Below are 24,801 nucleotides of genomic sequence, written 5' to 3' on the forward strand. Positions count from 1 at the left end.
AAAAAGTTCCCGCTTCATTCTTGACGTATTATGCACATGTATTCAGTCCCTCTTTAAGTTACACTTGGAGGTGGTTGTAGTACACGTTACTGTGTTAGCTAGTAATTATCTCTTAATATCGTTTTAAGTTAAGGTATAATTGATGTAATATTGCGTAGTGACTATAGTCTTATGTGACAGAGATCAAGCTGCAAGGGACACGAGTTTCTCAAAAGATAAACTGATGCACAACAGATCACTGAGTGGTAGCATGTGTTGTCAGTAAGAGGACAGGAGTAGAACACTGCCGTATCACGAGGCAACATGGGTAATCAATGCTATCTTAATCTTGATACTACTTGTTAAGTGATAGCAGCTTCTACTGAGATATTCATATCTTATCACCTTAATTATGTGTCTCTGGCTCACTTGTGCCTTTAATGCCAAGTGTGTGTGATTGTCATTATCGCTTTTGAAATCTCTTATCGTGTCACGTACGAAGAAAATTGGGTTCAGGTAAGTTAGATAAGCTGGCCTACCTCACGGCTATCAGTAGAATTTCCTGGAGAGGAATAACATCGATCCAAGCAACTGATTAACACAGCTGACTTCCGTTTTCAAATCCTCGTCTTATTAATTTAATCTTAGACTCAGTTGGTTTCCTCAACACTCGGTGTACTTATTACTCTGTTAAAAGTTATGTTAGGCTACGTAAAATATACTTCTAAAACGTATATTGGACCACGAAAACTAAAAAAATAAAATCACTGTTACGACACTTGTGGCAACAGATGGACCTGTGAAAAAAGAGCACTAGATACATTTTAAATGTGCACAATTATTGGTGGTGTGGTAAGAGGTTGGTGTCTCCCTATCACTAGCTACTAGCATCACCACCACCTCAAGGAAACTCGTCGTCTTTCTGCTAATTTGGCAACATTTCCTTGAGATAAAATAAATTGTGTGTATGTATATATATATATATATATATATATATATATATATATATATATATATATATATATATATATAATATATATATATATATATATATATATAGAGGATGGGGTCCACCTCTGGTGTAAATTGTGGGACCCATAGCCTCGGAGAAGTGGATAAAAAGGCTTCAAGGAAAAATATTTGGATTTCTTCCTGAAGCCGTTTGAATATTCCACTTCCCCTACCACCCCATCTTTTCATATTTATTTTTTTTTACTAATAGGAATATTTTATTACATAATATGGTACAGAAGATTTAAGAGATACATTATTGATATAAAGGTGGCATATACGGTACATGTTGTTACGTGTGTATCACCGATTATAAGGCGAAAATCTCATCCAGCTCCTCAGAGCTGGGGCGTGTGCCCAAAATACAGCAGGCATTACCCCTTTGAACAACCGCACTGAGCCGCTGGAACAGAAAACTAGCTGCCCTGGGATCCCTAGTTACCCTGATGAGTCTTTTTCCCAGCTCCTTAAGGAATTTAGATGCACTCTTTCCCCATGAGCCAAGGGTCTCTGAGCCTATGGGAACAAACATATAATGATGGGCAAGTTCTCCATATTTTCTAGACTTTTGGGACTCCCTGAAGCTGGCAGCTGCCCCTCCTTCCTCCCTGGTGTATTGGAGATAGGTATCAGCCAAGGTAGATGCACATGCATATATATATGTATATATATGTGTGTGTGTGTGTGTGTGTGTGTAAAGGTAGAAAGTTGAAAGTGAACATAGAAAAGAGTAAGGTGATGAGAGTATCAAATGATTTAGATAAAGAAAAATTGGATATCAAATTGGGGAGGAGTATGGAAGAAGTGAATGTTTTCAGATATTTGGGAGTTGACGTGTCAGCGGATGGATTTATGAAGGATGAGGTTAATCATAGAATTGATGAAGGAAAAAAGGTGAGTGGTGCATTGAGGTATATGTGGAGGCAAAATATGTTATCTATGGAGGCAAAGAAGGGAATGTATGAAAGTATAGTAGTACCAACACTTATATGGGTGTGAAGCTTGGGTTGTAAATGCTGCAGCGAGGAGGCGGTTGGAGGCAGTGATGTCCTGTCTAAGAGCAATGTGTGGTGTAAATATTATGCAGAAAATTCGGAGTGTGGAAATTAGGAGAAGGTGTGGAGTTAATAAAAGTATTAGTCAGAGGGCTGAAGAGGGGTTGTTGAAGTGGTTTGGTCATTTAGAGAGAATGGATCAAAGTAGAAAGACATGGAGAGCGTATAAATCTGTAGGGAAGGAAGGCGGGGTAGGGGCCGTCCTCGAAAAAGTTGGAGGGAGTGGGTAAAGGAGGTGTTGTGGGCAAGGGGTTTGGACTTCCAGCAAACGTGCGTGAGCATGTTAGATAGGAGTGAATGGAGACAAATGGTATTTGGGGCCTGACGATCTGTTGGAGTGTGTGCAGGGTAATATTTAGTGAAGGGATTCAGGGAAACCGGTTATTTTATATAACCGGACTTGAGTCCTGGAAATGGGAAGCACAATGCCTGCTCTCTAAAGGAGGGGTTTGGGATACTGGCAGTTTGGAGAGATATGTTGTGTGTTTTTATACGTATATACTTCAAAATTGTTGTATTCTGGGCACCTCTGCAAAAACACTGATTGTGTGAGTGAGGTGAAAGTGTTGAATGATGTAAGTATTTTCTTTTTGGGGATTTTCTTTCTCTTTGGGTCACCCTGCCTCGGTGGGAGACGGCTGACATGTTGAATAAATAAATATAATAAATTATTTATTTAAAAGCTAACCATTCATTACATGGCTTCGTGCCGGCAGTGGCCAGGAGGGAGGGGGTAGTGGAAGCAGGGAGAACCCTCTCCTTTAATATCTTTGCTCCGAAAAATGTAGACAAGTAATTGGTGTTTCATCGATATAGTAGTACACACTCCGTCTCTGCTGATGGACTGCCTGGACTGTAAAGTTTTCTGATATTTGTCTTTTCCGTGTACTTCCTTTCTCTCTCCCCTTCCCCTTCCCCTTATTAATTTTAATATATGTTTAGATTTCGCAGAACAAGCGAAATATTTGCAAACACAAATCTCAGGCCGAAGAAGACTCGAACCTACGAAACCATACCACATTGGTCCACATTGGGGATTTAGGGTGCTCATGACTGATTCCCAGGATCTCTGATAGTTCTTGGTTTATTTTTTTCTTAGTCAATTCTATGGTTGTTGAAATTACTGAACATCCCTTCTGTTAAATTAGTGCTGCAGTTCCCTAACCCTGAGTTTATACTCGTTTGTACTTTGATTTGGTCAGAGTATACTATTATTTTTGTAATTGTTGCGCATCTGATTAGTTCCTCGTTGTTTGTGAATATCAAATCCAGAGTACTTTAATTTCTAGTGGGATCAGTTATCTGTTGGTTCAATGGGTACTTTTCACAAAGCTTCATTAGTTCACTGGTATGTACCTGTTGAGCCAGGGTGCTTCCAGATGTTTCTGGTATAACGTGTTGAGCCATTTTACATGTGTGAGATTAGTATCTCCAAGTAGTATAATTGGTGTGGGATTTTCTATCTTATCTAGGCATCTATTTTCCTTAATTGATCTGTGAATTCCTCAGCAGTTGCTGATGGTGGTTCATGTACTAGGATAATTAACAAATTCCTGTTTTCAAATCTTAATGCCTAGAATTTCTACTGTTATCATTCATAGGTTTCAGCACTTCTGTAGAGCAAAAAGTATCTTTCACATAGCTCTACTCATCCCTGTGACGTATTCTTTCACATCAGTACATGTTATAGTTTTCTATCTTTATATCTCCATCCAGAACTTTCCATGTGTTTCTGTGAATGCTCCAGATATAGCACTCGCTTCTGAGAAGAGCCTACTAATATAACTTTGTCATCTTTATTTGATTTCATTCCCTGAATATTTACAAAGAGGAAGCAGGATTTACCATGTGGGATGTTTTGATTGGCTGTGTTTAGTAAGTACCACTGGTGATCACTACCTGGTGTGGCCCCTGGTGTACGTAACCCCGGTTTCTCCAGCATTGATATTGATTGTGTATTTGACTGTATATTCAACCCTGATGGGCTGATGCGTGGCTTGGTATGTCCCATTGTTGTGCCCCTCTGCGCCATCTGTAGCATTTCCCCGTGTTGCCTCTTTCTTTGGTCCGATCATTTCGTTGTCTAAAAAAGACTGCTGTTCATTTTTCATTTCTGCTTTTTCTGTAGCGCGGCGTTCCCTTTACATGGTGGTCTGGACAGCTCAGGTCATAACATTCTCTGAACTCTGTTGAAGCTTTGCACTGGATGGAAGTACCTGCACTCTTTGTCAAAGTGACACTTTCCTTTTCTCAACATGTTCACACAATGTTTATCCCAGCATGCACTTCCATATAAGCACATGTCTTTTGCGTAATATTTGCATATGTTCTGAATACCTATATTTACTGAGTTTGAATCCTTGCCGAGTTCTGCTACGCGATCTGTATTCTCTCTTCTATCTAGGCGTATTTCTTCCGGTTTTTAATGTGTTCCTGCTATAGATTTCTCTTCCTCCCTCTCCCCTTTCTCTGTCATGTACCAAATTTTTGGTATTCTGACTTGCCCTGAATGACAGTCTCCACCCTTATTTCAGCTCCTTGGTCCTTACCTTTATTTTCCCCCCTCTCCTTGTTCCCTACCTTTTTTTTTCCACTATGTATATTTGGCGAGCTCCTTAGAAACTTTATTATGCTTTCTAGGTTTTTACTTTTCAGTACCTCCCTTATGTCTGACGAGCTTTCGAACTCACTGGGGCAAATTCAGAAACATCTTTCTTGTTTTAGGTTATTTCTCGTGGGTGAATTAAGCTTTATACATGATACACGAGATGATCCACATATTTCACAATCAATGCTACCTGACTGGAGGCCTACCTGGAGGGCATTCCGGGGATCAGCGTCCCCGCGGCTCGGTCCATGACCAGGCCTCCCGGTGGATCAGGGCCTGATCAACGAGGCTGTTACTACTGGTCGCACGCAGTCCAACGTACGAACCACAGCCCGGCTGATCCGGCACCGTCTTTAGGTATCTGTCCAGCTCCCTCTTGAAGACAGCCAGGGGTCTACCAATAATGCCCCTTATTGCTGGTGGGAGGCTATTGAACAGTCTTAGGCCCCGGACACTTATTGTGTTTTCTTAGTGTACCAGTGACGCCCCTACTTTTCACTGGGGGTATGTTGCATCGCCTGCCAAGTCTTTTGCTTTAGTATGAAGTGATTGTTGTGTACATATTAGGGACCAGTCCCTCCAGAATCTTCCAGATGTAGATTATGATCTCTCTCTCTCGCCTGCGCTCCAGTAAGTGCAAGTCAAGTGCTTCCAGGCACTCCCAGCAGTTAAGGTATTTGATGGAACTTACACGTGCAGTAAAGGTTCTCTGTACATTCTCTAGATCTGCAATTTCACCTGCCTTGAATGGGGATGTTAATGTACAGCAGTATTCCAGCCTAGAGAGATTAAGTGATTTGAAGAGAATCAGCATTGTAATCCTTATAGAGAATAAACTTTGAATTGAATCATTGGCTTAGCATCTCTTGTCTTGAATGTTCTCATTATCCATCCTATCAGTTTCCTCGCAGATGTGATAGTGGCATTGTTGTGGTCCTTGAAGGTAAGGTCTTCGGACATTACCACACCCAGGTCCTTCGCATTACTTTTCCGCTCTATTGTGTGATTGGAGTTTGTAGTATACTCAGTTCGTTATTATTTCCTCCAGTTTTCCATAACGGAGTAGTTGGAATTTGTCTTCATTGAGCATCATATTGTTCTCTGTTGTCCATTGGAAAACTTGTTTTATATCTTCTTGGAACTTTGGTTTGTTTGCAATCGTGTCATTGCCATTTCGTGAGTCATGGGTGACACTCGTGCAGATCCTAGTATCGTCTGCGAAGGATGATACAGTACTATGGTTTACATCTCTGTCTGATATGAGAATAAGGAACAGAATAGGTGCGAGTACTATGCCTTGTGGGACAGAGCTCTTCACTATGGCAGCATCCGATTTAACTCTGTATCACTACTCGTTGTGTGTGATTGGTTAGAAAGTTGAAGATCCATCTGCCTACTTTGCCAGTTATCCCTGTAGCACGTATTTTGTGTGCTATTACACCATGATCGCACTTGTCAAAGGCTTTTGCAAAATCCGTGTATACTAAATCTGTTTCTTCCAAAAAATTTCCACATCCACCACAGTCTTGCTTCTGGCCATTTTCACTTTGTTCGTAAGTCTTTTCTTTTATGCTGTCCTGGGCCACTGTTCGAGTTTCTGGTGGGGTTTGGTCCTGGCAGAGGTGGAGTGGATGGTGGGTTGAGTGTAGGAGGTGCTGGGTGGGGAAGGATGGGGGGTCGTTAGTGGTTAGGGGTGAGAGTGGGGGACACGTCACATCCGGTTAGTAGTAGCAATAATAATAATAATAGTAATAATAATGATATTTCTACAGGCACATGTACAAGGTATAAGGCCTAGCTGACATACATGATGCACTATTATATAGAAAGCCCCTCGTTATGCAGAGCATTTCTGGCAAATTAGGTCGCTTTTGTCCCAGGATGCCACCCACACCAGTCGACTAACACCCAGGTACCCATTACCACTGATGAGTGAACATGGACAACCGGTGTAAGGAAACACGCCCAGTATTTCCACCTTTTGCCGGGAATCGAGCCCGGACCCTTACTGTGTGAAGAGAGAGCACCTGCCACGGGCCACCGTGGTCTGTTGGTCATGATTTCTTGTAAAATATCCTTCTCAGGAGGAAACTTAACATGTTTTCCTAAGCATTGAAGTATGTTCACTTTACTATTCGTCTCAGACTCTCACTCATCACCCATATTTTTTTTTGTACTGCTATTTGTTGCTTTCACTCATCTGATTGTTTACTTCCACTTCTCTGCCGACATCTGACAGTAATTCGCTAGCGCTGTTTGACCATATATAGTACCCATATATTTCATCATCTATTGTCTTTCTCCTGGTCACTATCTGGAAAAGACCCGGGCCGGGACAGGCCCGGCGAACCTACAACAATAATCTGTTATACGCTATGCACTGGGGATTGTTTGCAAGATGATTATAATCCACAGTTTAAGATCACTATATCACTGTACATTAATACCCTTATCACTTGCTATATTACTTATGACGATAGTTCAACAATTGTCGGCCCTCCAAGCCTGTCTTGACTTGTTTATTTTTTATTTAATTCAGTTTTCAAGCTATTTTCATTAAATGGGTATAACATTCTCTGACACTATAATTCACAAGTTTTTCACTGTATAAGGGTAAACAACCCCCTCAACTCTGGTACCAGTCTATTTGCATACATTTGTACTTGCTAGAGTTTCATTGTTAGAGATATAGATAGATATAGATGCTTTTCTTGCATTTGCGAGCTCGCCATCTGCTGCTGACTTTTGTGTGCGCGCGAGTGTGTGAACTTTACAACAAAAATGCCAAACCAGTGAGGATACTTTTTATAGACCTTGTACACTCTTAAATCTTGCACCACCAACCCCATTTAAGGCTGCAACACACATCTGAAAAAAATAGAGAACTTGAATTGCCCGCATCATTATTGGAAACCTTTATAATGCGCTCAAACTATTACTCCTTGGATTACAAGTGAGAGATTTATCATAATTTGCATCACTAAAATGCTAGAGGGACTGGTTTCAAATCTTCACACTGAAATAACAGCTTAAAATGAAGGTAGATGGCAAAATATCACCAGGGATAATGGTAAACATAATGGTTCCAAGGTGGTTAAACATTTTAATTTAAGAATAACAAATGGGTTCCTGATGTTCCTAAAGAAAAGATGTTTTTTATTTTGTGGCAAGTTCATTCTTGATTAGCTGGTCTTAGTGCCTACTTATGACCACTTGGTGGTCATAAGTAGGCACTAAAGTTGATAACCCGATTACATCGACCCCAGGCTAAGGGACTGACTACCTCAAACTCTTGATCTTCAACCACTGTTCTCTGTATTGAACTGAGGAAGCCACTGTGTGGCGAAATGTTTTCACAATAAAGATAAAGTATTGCACACGTCTAATTCGTCATCTTGTCGGTTCTCGGAACCATTTATCAGCGTCACCTGTTTAGCCATTCAGCATGTTAGCATATGGTAAAGTCCTGCGTTAGGTGAAGTTTATTCTTGAACAAGCAAATATCACCCTGCACCACCAATCATCAGCATCAACAACCACCACTACCACCACCCCATCTGCACCAGGCAGACAAGAGGAACTAGGTAGGGTATCCACCTTCTGCCATCTCCCCAGTTCCTCAGGGTGCAGCGCCCCAAGAGACGCCTTCCTAGTGAAGCTATATATAGCTTCGGAAGAGGAAGCACATTGTGGCGGGAGGGAAGGGAGTGGGGGTAGGTGTACGCTAGTAGTTAATGTATACATACAAGTCATTATGCTGTGCCAAGTGTGTCACTCGGTACATTGGCACTTCACTCTAGTTGGCACTCGCCACACCAGCCACTTACGATGATCACCTTATGAACTATTATGTTGGTAATTGCATTATTTTCCACTCTTGGTGGTAGTGTGTGCCAAATTGTGTTTGCGGGGGGTCGCGTCATAGCTCCTGCGCCAGCCGTATCGACCGTTTCATGACTAGACACTCGGGGAGTACAGAGACCAAATCATGAATATCTCACCATGGTGATATGATACTCGCCTGATTCGCCTAATTGTGGTTGAAAGGGTCGAATCATAGCTCCTGGCCCCGTCTCTTCAATGGTTGCTACTAGGTCCACACTCCCTGCTCCATGAGTTTGTCATACCTCCTCTTAAAGCTATGTATGGATCCAGCCTCCACTACATGACTCTCCAGACTATTCCACTTCCCGACAACTCGAACTGAAGAATTACTCTCTAACATCCCTGTGACTCTTCTGAGTTTTCAACTTACACTTGTGACCCCTTGTTGTGTCACATCTCTGAAACATTGTCCCTCTCCACATTGTCAGTTTCTCTCAGCATTTTATATGTTATGTCTCCCCTGTCCATCCTGTCCTCCAGTGTTGTCTGGTTGATATCCCTTAACTTCTCCTCGTAAGGAAAACCCCTCAGCTCCGGGACTAATCTTGTTGCAAACTTTTGTACTTTCTCTATTTTTTTGGCGTGGTTGACCAGGTGTGGGTTCCATACCGGTGCTGCAGACTCCAATATAGGCCTGCCGTACACGGTGTACAGTGTCTTGAACTAAGGAGTCGAAATGCTGTTCTTAGGTCTACCAGACGCCCATATGCTGCAGCAGTTATTTTGTTGTGTCTCAGAAAAATGTGCTCAGTATTATACCCGCCCCAAGATCCTTTACCTTGAGTGAGGTTTGTAGTCTTTGACCTCCTAGGCTGTACTGTCTGCGATCTTCTTTGACTTTCCCCAGTCTCCATGACTTTGCACTTCGTAGGGTTAAACTCTAGGAGTCAGTTGCTGGACTTGGTGGTTTGCAGGCTGTCCGGGTACCTTCGTAGATTATCTGATTATCATCCAGTTTAATTCTTCACATTAGCTTCGCAGTCTGCGAACAGGGACACGTCTGAATCTATCCCTTCCGTTATGTCCTTCACATACACCAGAAATAGCACTGGCCGTAGTGCTGTAGCAGTGTGTGTAACCCATCCTGTGTGATGAAATATAACAGGGAAAACTTGTTTCAGACCATGGAGTTGAACTCCTCTCCAGGCTGAGGGACTGACCACCTCATACTATTTCTAAAAGACTGATGGACTGGTTACATAGTTACCTCGCCACTACTACTGCTACCTAAAATTCATTCTTCTTTATTAAAGAATTATATTTTTGCAACATTTGGGGAAATTTTATGTAAACTTTACTAAATCATTCTCTTAAATATTTGACTGAAGAAGCCTACCGTGTAGGTGAACAGTTTCAACACTAAAGATACCCAGCTGTTGCATATGGCTTACTCATCAACTTGTCGGTATTATATTGTATTTTCAACATGAGTAACTTTTGTTAGGTAAGACACACATGCAACAGTTAGGTATCTTTATTTCGAAACGTTTCGCTTACACAGTAGGCTTCTTCAGTCGAGTACAGAAAAGTTGATAGAAGCAGAAGATACTTGAAGACGATGTAATCAGTCCATCACCCTTAAAGTTTAGAGGTGTCACTTCATCTCCATATTGTTTCATACTATGGAACAATGCTCTTCTCCAGACTGAGGGACTGACCACCTCTAAACTTTAAGGGTGATGGACTGATTACATCGTCTTCAAGTATCTTCTGCTTCTATCAACTTTTCTGTACTCGACTGAAGAAGCCTACTGTGTAGGCGAAACGTTTCGAAATAAAGATACCTAACTGTTGCATATGTGTCTTACCTAACAACCTGTCGGTATTTTATACCATTTTAATGTTCAATGAGTAACTTTTCTTTCCGCGTGTGTCTTATAGAATAGGGTGTCAGCACAAAGTTGAGTTTGACAGTTTTGCTTAAACAGATGAAGAGCAATGACTCTGGGATGTACTACTCTCATGTAAGTGTGAAAGTGAAGCTTGAATTCAGGCGAAGCGCTAAACCCGTTTAGGTCAAACAAGAGGTATGGACGAGATTTTTTCCTCCTGCTTATCGCGAGTGAAGTTACCAGTCGGTACTTATTATGTTAGCCTTAATTTTTAGTGGTGGGCTGATAAGCCAGTGGAAGGCCTCGGGCAGATGACCAAGAGCTCCATTGGCGGGTCATCATGTGACTGAGACCCACTTCAGGAAACTTGGCCTGTTTCCTGACCAATTTTTACCTAACCTAAAGTACTTGTTCTCCCAGGAAGATTGTTAATGATTTTGCACTCTTACGATTGCAAGTTTTCCACTGTCTCGGCAAATCCTATTGAATTTCAATAGACACTTTATTTTTCTGGGTTCCGTTATGGTTCTTACTTATGTACATTTCTTTTTTTAATCTAGGAGGTCTGGTCTGAGACCTGGCCGATGTTACCACCATCCTGGGAATCATTAACAGAATACTTTTCGATACCCGACCCACCCACCCCTACTCGCCTACCCCTTAAAGTTCCTGGGGGTGTTGGCACAAACGGAAGCTGGCACTGCTTGTTGATGCCACGTGGTGCCCCGCCTGTGTTCACGTGGGGCATGAGACGTCTGGCAATTTACCTGTGAACATTTTCGACTGGACTAGTGTGGCATCCTGGACCTGGGCCAGACTGGCCCCATGAGTACTTGTTACCTGTGAGGACGCTGACAGTATTGACCCGTCATTGTCAGTCTTGACTGAGTCTTTGAGTTTATCATGTGTATGGGGAGGGCAAGGGAATGCTACACTCGAAGGACAATCTAATTGTGATGTAAGCATTCGGCTGGATAGACGGCAAGGGAGCACATGATGGTAAATTTGTCTTCTTTAGGTCACCTTTGCCACGACAGGAGATGGCCAGAGAATTAATTTTATTTTTTACATATACACCGAAGTTCTAGGTAGACACCAACAATCCCCTCTACTAATTTGAGTCTTGACGTCTCAGTTGCGTGTAGGCAATCATTTAATTTGTACCGTTTTTCTGACGTGCCCATGCTCATCTCAATGTATTCTTGAGCATGCAGCTGACCATGGGATACATTTTAAGTTTGCCCACGACTTTGACCTTCTCACCTTTGTTTTGGTTCATGTACCTATCGAGGTGACTGTAGGGATCTTGGAACTTGGATAATTTTTTTTTTTTTGACATTGATATTCAGTAGAATTTTTAACTGATGCTGCATATTGTAATGTAGTGTAACGGTATTTATTTTTCTGTGGTTTATTTATGCTAGTTTATTTTATTTCTCTTGATGCAGCTTCTCGCACCCTACCCTCAGACGCTGGGTTGCAATGCTGATGAGTGCTTAAGTGTGAATATAATAATACCGACAAGTTGATAAGTTCAACGTATGTGCAACAGATTGCGAAACATTTCGTCTACACAGTAGGCTTCTTCAGTCGAGTACAGAAAAGTTAGCAGTAGAGATGTGAAGATGTAATCAGTCCATCACCCTTGAAGACTTAGTTTTGAAGTGTTTAGTTCTTCAGGCTGGAGAAGAGTTCTGCTCCATCGTCTGGAACAATGTGAAGTGGAAGCGTCAGAATGGAAACTTTGTATATTGGCACAAGAGAGGCTTAGAAAATCTTCAAGTGGAGGCTTGCTTAAGAACACAGCATATCTTTCGGCATTAATGGTGGGGATATTTCCCAGTTCATATACATTTGCTGAGACGGTCAATGATAGGGAACGAATTATGAATAAGGATTGTGGAATTGAATCTCGGTTGATTGACATGATTATCATGATTTTTGTAATAGATTACTCCCGACAAGTTAATGATAGAGTATATTTTATGTTGTAAGTGAAGCATGTTAAAAGTGCCGAGCAGCTACACGGTTCTAGTATTTTGTAAAGGTGATAAAACAATTGTTCTAGAATGTCGCATCTATTTTTAATGTTAAGTGCGCTGGGGATTCTGTTCGATTCAAGTGCTTTTCGAATTTCAAACATCCCTTCCTACTGTTAGTTTTGTTTAAAACCATGTACAAGAAAGTTTGATTTTGCTATTTTTCACTTGTGCAATTCTTTTATTGCCGCTTTTATCTATGGCATCTTTATCTCTTATTTTTTAACTGTGCCAGTTTTACTTGGTGCACTTTCAACTGTGCCGTTTTTACCCCATTTGGTATCTTTTGGTCATAACATCCTGGTCATATTATTTCATCGCCTGCTTGTATTCTTATTCAGTTCTTTCTGAAATAATTGGTTATATCAGGTATAAATATTTTTTTTGCATACCGAGATCAGATGGGACAAGCAGCATACTGGTTATATCAGGTATAAATATTTTTTTTTGCATACTGAGATCAGATGGGACAAGCAGAATACTGTTAACACTTCTCGGTAACCTTGTTTGGTCAGTGAAGCTCCTCCAGTGAAGCTCCCAGTATTGTTCTGGCCACAACAGTTAGCTGTTCGTAGTCCTGGCAATCATCTTCCCTACGGCTCAATGCTTCCTAGGTTGGAGAGAAAATATTAAAGGATTAAGAACTATTCAGAAGTACACAGGAGGGTAAAGTTCGTATTGAATGTAAAGTAGAAGTGTGTAAGATTTTCCAGCTGTATGTGTTCATTAGACAGAAAACAAAATCGGCAATATTAACAGTGTAAGCAAGTTTATTCAGGTATACACAAATAGTTACATAAATTATCATACATAGCAGATGTGTAGAGAGCCTAGGATAACCCAAAAGTGTCAGTGACTTATTTCCATTGGGGTCCTTTTAATACCTTATTATTGTACTATAAAGGATATATCTTATTATACTATAAAGGAGATGTACTAGGAATAGGGTAAAAAGAGTTATTTACATTTACATGAGTGTTAGCTAAAAAAAAAATTAAAAAAACCATTTTTCTCCCTTTCTGTCGCTACATTCATTAGGCACCTTTTTGGCTCTCTTATTGGACTGGTTCATGCTATGACTGGCTTTGACATGTGCAGTCAATCTGTGTCAGTTTCACACTTGAGGAGGGTAGTGCCTCCCTGCCTGGTTGTTTATAAACCTACTACTATCTGCTGTAGAGAAACACTTTGCAGAGGAAGCTTCCACTAGGGGTAATGTTTAGCTCTCTGTAAGAACTTGATCGTAATCTGATAGAGTAAATAATAATAATAATAATATCTTTATTTCTACATGTACAAGGTATACAGGCCTAGCTGACATCAATGACATGCTACTATATAGAAAGCCGCTTGTTATTACCTGTACCTGTAGAGAGTTCCGGGGGTCAACGCCCCTGCGGCCCGTTATGCAGAGCATTGCGGGCTAATTAGGTCAGTTTTGTCTCAAGATGCGACCCATGCCAGTCGACTAACACCCAGGTACCCATTTTATTGGTGGGTGAACAACCTGTGTAAAGAAACACGCCCAGTGTTTCTACCCTCGCTGGGAATCGAACCCAGACACTCGCCGTGTGAAGCGGGGCTTTAGCCACCTGGCCACAAACTACACAGATCGGAACGTGGTTGCGATGAAGGCTTGTTCTACAGCGTGTCTTCACTGCAGGTTGCTTCTGTTGTAATAGTCGAGTGTAGCAATGCAACATTAAGTCAGGGTTCACACTGCATGCAGCTGCGTCTAATATATCGTCTGCGAGTATCCATTGGCGCCTGCTGTCTGACTACACCGGGTGAAAGTGAACGATTTTGTATTTTTTCCCCGACTGAGTTAGCATGTTTACAGCTTCAGCTCCTTGACCTGCATCTATCTTCACTAGACTGATTTATATCATTAATTATCGTATATTTTCGTTAATTTATGTTCAGTTTCTGTTGTGCACGTTCATCCTTTTATCCATTTTTTCCTTATATTACGGAGGCTTTTAGATTGGGAAAGGGAATTGTGATGTGTTGAAATTACCTCCCATTCACCAGGCGTTGTGTGACCTCTATATTCATGACTAAGTAGCAAACCTGTAGTGTTAATATTCGCACTTTACTGGCAATACATTGGTGTAATAGTGTTTGGTGAATTCTCTAAGGGTAAGGTTCTTGTAGTCTGTGTTGCACAGAATTATGAACAGAGTTTGGGCTTCAGCTAATGGACTTTGGAATTGTTAAGCTTTGTGATTTCTGTAAATGATTCATCACTTGGTGATAGTGGGTTTATAATACAGCTTTGACTGGTGTGTGTTTACCTGGAGTTTACCTGGAGAGAGTTTCGGGGGTCAACGCCCCCGCGGCCCGGTCTGTGACCAGGCCTCCTGGTGGATCAGCCCCTGATCAACCAGGCTGTTGCTGCTGGCTGCACGCAAACCAACGTACGAGCCACAGCCCGGCTGATCAGGAACTGACTTTAGGTGATTGTCCAGTGCCAGCTTGAAGACTGCCAGGGGTCTGTTGGTAATCCCCCTTATGTATGCTGGGAGGCAGTTGAACAGTCTCGGGCCCCTGACACTTATTGTATGGTCTCTTAACGTGCTAGTGACACCCCTGCTTTTCATTGGGGGGATGGTGCATCGTCTGCCAAGTCTTTTGCTTTCGTAGTGAGTGATTTTCGTGTGCAAGTTCGGTACTAGTCCCTCTAGGATTTTCCAGGTGTATATAATCATGTATCTCTCCCTCCTGCGTTCCAGGGAATACAGGTTTAGGAACCTCAAGCGCTCCCAGTAATTGAGGTGTTTTATCTCCGTTATGCGGGCCGTGAAAGTTCTCTGTACATTTTCTAGGTCGGCAATTTCACCTGCCTTGAAAGGTGCTGTTAGAGTGCAGCAATATTCCAGCCTAGTTATAACTTTGCCAAGAATAACAGGGGGGGGGGCCTTGCACGAGACCAGGCCGCGGGGGGCAGTGACCCCGCTCCCTGGAACTGTCGACAGGTAATCTACAGGTAATCAGACGAATCTGCCTTATTTGGACAGAAAATATTTAAGGACTGACGGCGTAAACACAGGTAAATGAAGAAAAGTATTTAATGTAAATAGATTGCACGATGTAATGTTTGATGTAATGGCTTAACAGGCAGGACAACATAGTGGTTACAGTATAATAAGTTTACGTATAAGTTATGTCAAGTACCTTAATTACTAGGAACGTTTGAAAGTCCTCTTGACTTGTATTCCTGGAACGCAAGCGAGAACGATGCATGATACATCCTGTGTGTGTGTGTGATGAATGGTTTGAAAAACCGACAAGTTGAAGATTGAGACACTTATGCAGCATATGGGAATCTTTATTCAGGAAACGTTTCGCCACACAGTGGCTTCATCAGTCCAATACAAAGAGGAAGGCGTAAGGAGAGGAGGAGAATGAGGTAATCAGTCCCTCAACCTGGAGTCGATGTGTTCAGTCCATCAATCTTGTAGAATGTACAGCATAGGGCCGTAGACGTGGCTTATATACTGTAGTGAGGTGACGTGAAGCAGATGGAGGCGGGGTCATAGTGGTACCATCCACTAGTCGAAGTAGGTCTTCGTTCAAAGGTTGAACAAGTGTTGAAGAATTCTTTGTAATAAGACCCTCCTCTCCTTACGCCTTCCTCTTTGTATTGGACTGATGAAGCCACTGTGTGGCGAAACGTTTCCTGAATAAAGATTCCCATATGCTGCATAAGTGTCTCAATCTTCAACTTGTCGGTTTTTCAAACCATTCATCACAACTGTCAGACACGGCAGCATCATGGGGTCTTATTACAAAGAATTCTTCAACACTTGTTCAACCTTTGAACGAAGACCTACTTCGACTAGTGGATGGTACCACTATGACCCCGCCTCCATCTGCTTCGTCACCTCACTACAGTATATAAGCCACGTCTACGGCCCTATGCTGTACATTCTACAAGATTGATGGACTGAACACATCGACTCCAGGTTGAGGGACTGATTACCTCATTCTCCTCCTCTCCTTACGCCTTCCTCTTTGTATTGGACTGATGAAGCCACTGTGTGGCGAAACGTTTCCTGAATAAAGATTCCCATATGCTGCATAAGTGTCTCAATCTTCAACTTGTCGGTTTTTCAAACCATTCATCACAACTGTCAGACACGGCAGCATCATGGGGTCTTATTACAAAGAATTCTTCAACACTTGTTCAACCTTTGAACGAAGACCTACTTCGACTAGTGGATGGTACCACTATGACCCCGCCTCCATCTGCTTCACGTCACCTCACTACAGTATATAAGCCACGTCTACGGCCCTATGCTGTACATTCTACAAGATTGATGGACTGAACACATCGACTCCAGGTTGAGGGACTGATTACCTCATTCTCCTCCTCTCCTTACGCCTTCCTCTTTGTATTGGACTGATGAAGCCACTGTGTGGCGAAACGTTTCCTGAATAAAGATTCCCATATGCTGCATAAGTGTCTCAATCTTCAACATGATACATCCTAGAGGGACTGGGTCCAGATCTGAAAACCACATCACACCCTGTGAAGACAATGCAGTATACCCCCACTGAAAAGCAGGAGTGCTATTACCTGAAGAGGGTTTCGGGGGTCAACGCCCCGCGGCCCGGTTTGTGACCAGGCCTCATGGTGGATCAGGGCTTGATCAACCAGGCTGTTACTGTTGGCCGCACGCAAACCGACGTACGAATCACAGCCCTGCTAGTCAGGTACGGACTTTAGGTGCCTCTCCAAAGACTTCTTGAAGACAGCCAGGGGTCTGTTTGTAATCCCCCTTGTGTATGCTGGGAGGCAGTTGAACTGTCTTGGGGCCCCTGACACTTAATGTGTTTTCTTACCGTGCTAGTGGCGCCCCTACTATGGGTACACCAAGAATACACAATAAATGCAAGGGGCCCAAGACTAATAAACATCCTCCCATCATACATAAAGGGATTACCGATAGACCCCTGGCTGTCCTTTAGAGAAAACTGGATAGGTTCCCAAAGTCAGTTCATGGCCAACCAGGCTGTGGTTCGTATGTTGGACTGCGTGCGGCCAGCAGTAGGTCTACTTGATCAGGGGCTGATCCTCCAGAAAGCCTGATCATGGGCCTTTCCATGGGGCGTTGAGCCCTAGGAAGAGTGTTCAATGGTGTTCAATGGTGGCCCGGTGGTCTGGTGGCTAAAACTCCCGCTTCACACACGGAGGGCCCGGGTTCGATTCCCGGCGGGTGGAAATTCTGACACGTTTCCTTACACCTATTGTCCTGTTCACCTAGCAGCAAATAGGTACCTGGGTGTTAGTCGACTGGTGTGGGTCGCATCCTGGGGGGACAAGATTAAGGACCCCAATGGAAATAAGTTAGACAGTCCTCGATGACGCACTGACTTTCTTGGGTTATCCTGGGTGGCTAACCCTCCGGGGTTAAAAATCCGAACGAAATCTTATCTTATCTCTTATCTTAGATCTGGGGGGTTCAGTTTGAGAGCACTAGTTATTCGTGAGTTGAGAGTTGAGCTCTGGGAGGGGGGGGTGTTCACTTGGTGAGCTCTGGGAGGGGGGGGGGGGGTGTTCACTTGGTGAGCTCTGGGGGGTTCACTTGGTGAGCTCTGAAGGGGGGAAGGGTTTAGTTATGGAGTTCACTGGTGTGGTCATCAGTTCATTATTAAGCTCTTGAGCCCATTTGGCGCGCTTTGGGGGGTCAGTACTCTCTTAGGTTCATTTAGCTCTGGGGTTCAGTTCCGGCGCTCTCAGATAAAGTATTCTCCAGTGAGATTCCTGGTTATCTAAGACATAGGCGCACATAAATAAAAAATAAAAGAACAAGTTCAAAGAAGTGCAAGAGTTTGTATGTCGTAAGTTCTGAAACCTGATTTACCTCGAACTGACCACACTGGAAATACCACGTGTTGTGTACGCGCGTTTGTGTGTTTGTTGTTCGCGTGTTTGTTGTTTGTGTGTAATATGTCGTGCCGAATATATATATATATATATATATATATATATATATATATATATATATATATATATATATATATATATATATATATATATGCAATAAGATCACAGTAAACATGTGATTTCAGAATATGCAAAACAACCACTCTGAAAGAATAGAGAAATTCCAAGCGCTTTCGTGACTACTCACATTATCAAGGAACTATGTTCCTTGATAATCAAGGAACTATGTTCCTTGATAATGTGAGTAGTCACGAAAGCGCTTGGAATTTCTCTATTCTTTCAGAGTGGTTGTTTTGCTCAAGCAGGCATGCTTGAGCGTGTTTGATAGGAGTGAATGGAGACAAATGGTTTTTAATACTTGACGTGCTGTTGGAGTGTGAGCAAAGTAACATTTATGAAGGGATTCAGGGAAACCGGCAGGCCGGACTTGAGTCCTGGAGATGGGAAGTACAGTGCCTGCACTCTGAAGGAGGGGTGTTAATGTTGCAGTTTAAAAACTGTAGTGTAAAGCACCCTTCTGGCAAGACAGTGATGGAGTGAATGATGGTGAAAGTTTTTCTTTTTCGGGCCACCCTGCCTTGGTGGGAATCGGCCGGTGTGATAATAAAAAATAAAAAAAATATATATATATATATATATATATATATATATATATATATATATATATATATATATATATATATTTATTATATAATGGATGGTTATTTAGCGGGTACAAAAATTAACCTAGTTCTGCTAAATTAGTTGCTTTCCTAGTGTTTGTGTCGGCCTCAGCTGGGAGACTTCGGTAGGGTAATGAGGATATCCTCAAGTATTCCATTTAAGGTTCAGCAGCTAAACAGCTTGAAAGGTTTCCTTCCAGCACAGCTGGAGTTACTATTGCTTGGGAACAAACGTCTGTGTCTTTTATCAGCTCGCCACTTTGTACTCTCGTTTGTGTGTGCCGAGTTCAGTAGATCCTGGCTGTCTCCTAGACCTCCTGATCGGCATCACTGACGTCTCGATGCTGTGATATAGTTTTCCCCACGACAGCCTCATTCTAGTCATTCCACTTTTCAGCCACTCTTAGACTTAAATACTTCGTTATATCTGTATGGTTCATGTGTGTCTTCAGCTTCCACCTGTGTCCCCTTCATCGCAGTTCTCTTAATTTAATCAATCTGTCCCTATCAGTTTTAATATGTTGTACATAGTAATCATGTCCCTCACAAACCTTCTCGTCTGTAAGCTTATCGGGTTCAGTTCCTTCACCCCCCCCCCACATAGTGCATATCACTTCTGGTACAAGCCTCGTTGCAAATCTCAAACTTTTTTCACCAGTTTCTTCACGTTCTTGACCAAGTGTAGGCTCCATGCTGGGCCTCATTCTCAATTATTGGCATAACGTATGTCTTGTATAAGGTTTTGAAGTATTCTTTATTCTAGTTCCTGAAAGCTCTTCTGAGATATGTTGATCTTGCAAATGCAGCAGACGTTTCGCAGTTAATGTGCAATTCTAACGATATGTTTGGAGTTATATTCACCCCAGGTCCTTTTAAGTTCGTGATACGTATTTGCATTTTCTCTCCTCCCATGGTGTACTCTCCTCCAAAACTCATGACCTTGCATTTTCTTTGTTGGACCTCGTGAAGCCACTGGTGTGACCACATCTCCAGTGTTTTTTGAGTGTGTCTGGCATTTATTACTGTCCTTCCTGTTTTTATTTTTCTCATTAGTTTTATATCATCAGCATAATGTGACATAACTCAGTCCTCTCTGGTAGGTTATTCACGTGCAGTATATTTGGAACAGTAGAGTTCCAAACACTGATCCTAGTGGAGCCCCACTAGTTTGTCAGTGGAACGCCTTCCATCTGAGCAAAAAAACTAATGGAAAAATTAAATAAATAAATAAACGACTCTAGGCATAATAATGTCTTTTGAGGATTTTACTTAAAATTTAAATATAATAAAAGTGGCCGTTGGTTCTGGTGCTGTATCTGGGCAGGACTAGGTAAGGCTCTGGATGAATCTGATGTTAAAGACGATGTAGGTAATCCTGGGCGGATGGTTTCAGTCCGATGTTTTGGAATCTCCTGTACTACTTGGTTGGAGCACCACAAGTAGGATAAATAAGGGCCGGTAGTAGTCGGACAATGTTAATTAGACCAATTAACAAGTATCTTGCTACCTTACCTGGCGTCTACCCTGGATAACCACGCCAGGAGCAGAGCTGGTAATTAGAAAAAAATAGACTGGTTACCAACAGTTAGGCAAATATAACATTTAAGAATGAAAAAGAGTGGTATTAAATGCCAAAATCATTACTGGTAACCAACAAACAATAAAACAACGAACAGTAATACTCCTGGTAGATAACCCTACATGTTCAGAAGAGTGGAGGTGAAGTGACTCTCCAAACTTCAACCCACACCAGGTAAGGTCAATACTACCAGGAGTAGAAATTGAAGGACATCAGACACCATGAACTAGAGTTTTGTCCCAGCCCGCCAGAGGGGAGTGTGCGACGTTAACTCGCTAATGGTTCCTGGTTGCCTGAATAACCCTAACCCCACTTAAAACCCACTTTTCCCTTACAGTTACTCTACCATTTCGATGTTTCATCCCATACCGTTTCATTTAACGCACTGGTGCACTCTGCCTTATAGCCTTGTTTGTTCTTATTTCTGGACTAATCCTTAGTGTGTGCTGGATCAAATTCTTGTCTCCGAGTGTGTTACCAGTTGTCAGATGCACTTGTTTTGTGGGGAGCGGGGGGCGGTTATCGGTAGGTAGTGGCTTGTGGTGTCACCTACTGCGTGTTCATGTGCCCCTGGGCTGAACCTGACCAATAATAACACTACCAATTTGAGGTCTCTACATACACATTAATGAGGGATTTATAATTCCGTGTGTTGTCTACTCTCAGGGTCACATTAGCTTTCGTTGCCACAGTATTCGTCTTTTTGAGCCTAATTATTCTCTCCACTACCTGTATATACCACATTATATACAAGGGGGTCGACAGACTGAACGGAGTGGGGGGGGGGTTGACCCACTAAACTGAGTGGGGGTCGACATTATGTTCACTACATAGTGTGCAACACTGTGGAAGGTCAGCTGTGCACACATTAAGGCTTATTAGGAAAGTTACTGTTAAAACTATGTGCGGTATAAAGTGTTTTATACATGACTGAAGGGAGGACTAACGAAATGTTAAGTCAGTTTGTAAAGTCCCTCTCAGTAGTGTAATTTTTAGTAAATGCTATTAAGCAGGTTCATTCAGAATTGAAAAACGCATTTAGAATCCTTTATAGTACGTGGCATTCAATTTTCGTTTAAGTTTGTCAATTATATTTATGGAAAATTACTGGATATACAAGTGCGTATAAGAACCGAGTGTGAGAGAAGAGAAACCGGACTCGTGAGTGGACTACACCTTCTAACATGTTTACATTAGCGAGTCTTGCAGAGTTTGCAAGACGAACATTTCTTGACTTTGAATGAGATGTTCCTTTTTACTTAAGAATTTTTACTCTTTTAAATGAGAATAAATTATATATAACTGTTAATGCCACTGAATTACGAATGTTTAGTGTAAATATCTACGGTGATGTGTTGCTTGGTTGTTCTTGGCGGGTAGAAAATGTTTAGGTTACTTTTACAGGCAGATGACAGCCTCATGCAGATCCTAGTATCGTCCGCAAAGGATGATACGGTGCTGTGATGTATATCTCTAACAAACCATACCCCGGCCGGGATTGAACCCGCGGTCAGAGAGTCTCAAAACTCCAGACCGTCGCGTTAGCCACTAGACCAGCTAGCCACAATAAGATTCGTCCAACTAGGTATATTTCTACACCATAGGAAGGTTAGCATAGGCACCACTGTGACCACAAATGCAAGTTTTTACAGACGAATCTCCAGCTAGCTATGGTGTAGAAATATACCTAGTTGGACGAATCTTATTGTGACTAGCTGGTCTAGTGGCTAACGCGACGGTCTGGAGTTTTGAGACTCAATGACCGCGGGTTCAATCCCGACCGGGGTATGGTTTGTTTGCAATCGTGTCACTACGATCTCGTGAGTTATCCTCATATCAGACATAGACAGAGATATACACCACAGCACCGTATCATCCTTCGTTAACCTCCAAGAAGATATAAACAAAGTTTTCCAGTGGGCAACGGTAAATATGTTCAATGAGGACAAATTCCAACTACTCCGTTATGGAAAACTGGAGGAGATAATAACTAGAACAGAGTATACTACAGACTCTGGCCATACAATAGAGCGGAAAAATGATGAAAGGGACTTGGGAGTAGTAATGTCTGAGGATCTCACTTTCAAGGATCACAACAGTGCCACGATCGCACGTGCAAAGAAAATGATAGGATGGATAATGAGAACGTTCAAAACGAGAGATGCAAAGCCAATGGTGATCCTTTTCAAATCACTTGTTCTCTCTAGGCTGGAATACTGCTGTACATTAACATCTCCATTCAAAGCAGGTGAAATCGCAGATCTAGATTGTGTACAGAGATCCTTTACTGCATGTATAAGTTCTGTCAAGCACCTTAACTACTAGGAACGCTTGGAAGCACTTGACTTGTACTCGTTGGAACGCAGGAGGGAGAGATATATCATAATCTACACTTGGAAAATCTTGGAAGGAATGGTCCCAAATCTGCACACAGAAATCACTCCCTACGAAAGTAAAAGACTGGGCAGGCGACGCAAAATGCCCCCAATAAAAAGTAGGGGCGCCATTGGTACACTAAGGGAAAACACCATAAGTGTCCGGGGCCCAAAACTGTTCAACAGCCTCCCATCAAGCATTAGGGGAATTGCCAATAAACCCCTGGCTGCCTTCAAGAGAGAGCTGGACAGATACTTAGTGCCGGATCAGCCGGGCTGTGGCTCGTACGTTGGACTGCGTGCTGCCAGCAGTAACAGCCTAGTTGATCAGGTCCTGATCCATCGGGAGGCCTGGTCGTGAGCCGGGCCGCGAGGGCGTTGATCCCCGGAATAACCTCCAGGTAGGTATCGCCTTATCTTAGGGTACACTACTATGTACAGTCTGTTTTTTAATGGGGTGTAAACCTAACTGGGGTAGACCAGTTAATGCTTAACCTGTGACGGGGCATCTGATAGACCCTCAGAAGACAGTGTTGTTGACTCAGGAAATCGTAATGACACGATTGCAAACAAACTATAACACGGGCGGGGTTAGAACCCGCGATCAGAGACTCAAGTGATCTCGGGGTTTAACCCCGCCCGTGGTATAGTTTGTTTAGTGTTGTTGACTTGACTAATAAAACTCTGCTATCTTGGAGTGTTAAAGGGAAAGGAGGGGGGGAGGTAGTAATACTTTAGCTAATTGATCGTGAGTTTAGCTAACTGCAGTACAAATAATGTAGTTTTGTAGTTTACATGTAACAAAACATTGGTAGACACTGTCAGTAATATGCAGTGCATTTCGGGTAAAGTAATCCTGATGCTTAGATGTTACCTGAGATTGTTTTCGAGCAGTGTAGCTGCTTATATCGTGTATTGCGCACCACAGGTTTGTATTTTAGGACTTACAGTATTAAAAAAAATGGTATATATATTCATCATTCAGATAATATGATGGGTACCATGGATCGAACCGCTGTCCTTGATATTGCAAGTCGAGAGGTGCACCCACTCAACCATAGCGCGAACAACAACACAGCTGTGCACTTGTAAATTGCAGTTGCGAGGACGGTGGGTATGTCTTCAGTACTCGCACAATTGGTTATTCGATGCACGATTCAAATAGTCGTATGTGGTGGTGAGTGGAATATCATAAATGTGCGTCTGCGATTGATTCGACGTAGATTTAGATGTGGTGGCGAGTGGGATATTACAAGTATACGATTGATAGACGTAAATTTAGGTAAGGCGAGTGGAATATCGTAAGTGTCTACGATTGTTGGACATAAAGCCTAATGTTGTATTATTTGTTGCAGGGAAGAGCATGGCGTATCACTGCCGGAGCCTGGTCGCTATGCCACTGGAATTTTCTACTTGGATAAGACCCATCACGTGGAGAGTGAGCGGCTCTTCTCTGAACTGGCAGACAAACACAGCCTCAAGGTAAACACAATGTACACTCCACCTGCAACTTCAGAGACAGGTTCAAGGTTACCTGAAGGCGATTTTTGGGGTCACCACCCCTTCAGTCCGGTCCCAGACCAGGACATCTGGTTGATGGCTTGATCATCCAGGCTGTTGGTGTTAGCCGCACGCAGTTTAATATGTGCACCACAGCCCGGCTGATCAGGGATTGACTTTAGGAAATTATCAGCCCCCTGGTTGTCAAGAGGGAGGGTGCTGAAAGTCGTGGCCCCTTTATACTTAATGATTTACCTCTTAATTTACCCCTTGCGCCACTGCCTTTCATTGGGGGGGATTTTGCACGGTCTTGATTTCACGGTAAG

General features: G+C 42.5%; 1 protein-coding gene across 1 annotated transcript in view; it reads left to right on the plus strand.

Moving 5' to 3' along the window:
- The window catches only part of LOC128704206 (uncharacterized), a 354,653-nt gene that overhangs the window by 110,363 nt on the left and 219,489 nt on the right, over nt 1-24,801 (plus strand). Inside the window, exon 4 of the mRNA XM_070099039.1 lies at nt 24,331-24,457. Coding sequence (XP_069955140.1) covers nt 24,331-24,457 — 127 coding nt within the window. The remainder of the gene's footprint in view (nt 1-24,330; nt 24,458-24,801) is intronic.

Source organism: Cherax quadricarinatus, chromosome 66, assembly GCF_038502225.1.
Source record: "Cherax quadricarinatus isolate ZL_2023a chromosome 66, ASM3850222v1, whole genome shotgun sequence".
Taxonomy (NCBI): domain Eukaryota; kingdom Metazoa; phylum Arthropoda; class Malacostraca; order Decapoda; family Parastacidae; genus Cherax; species Cherax quadricarinatus.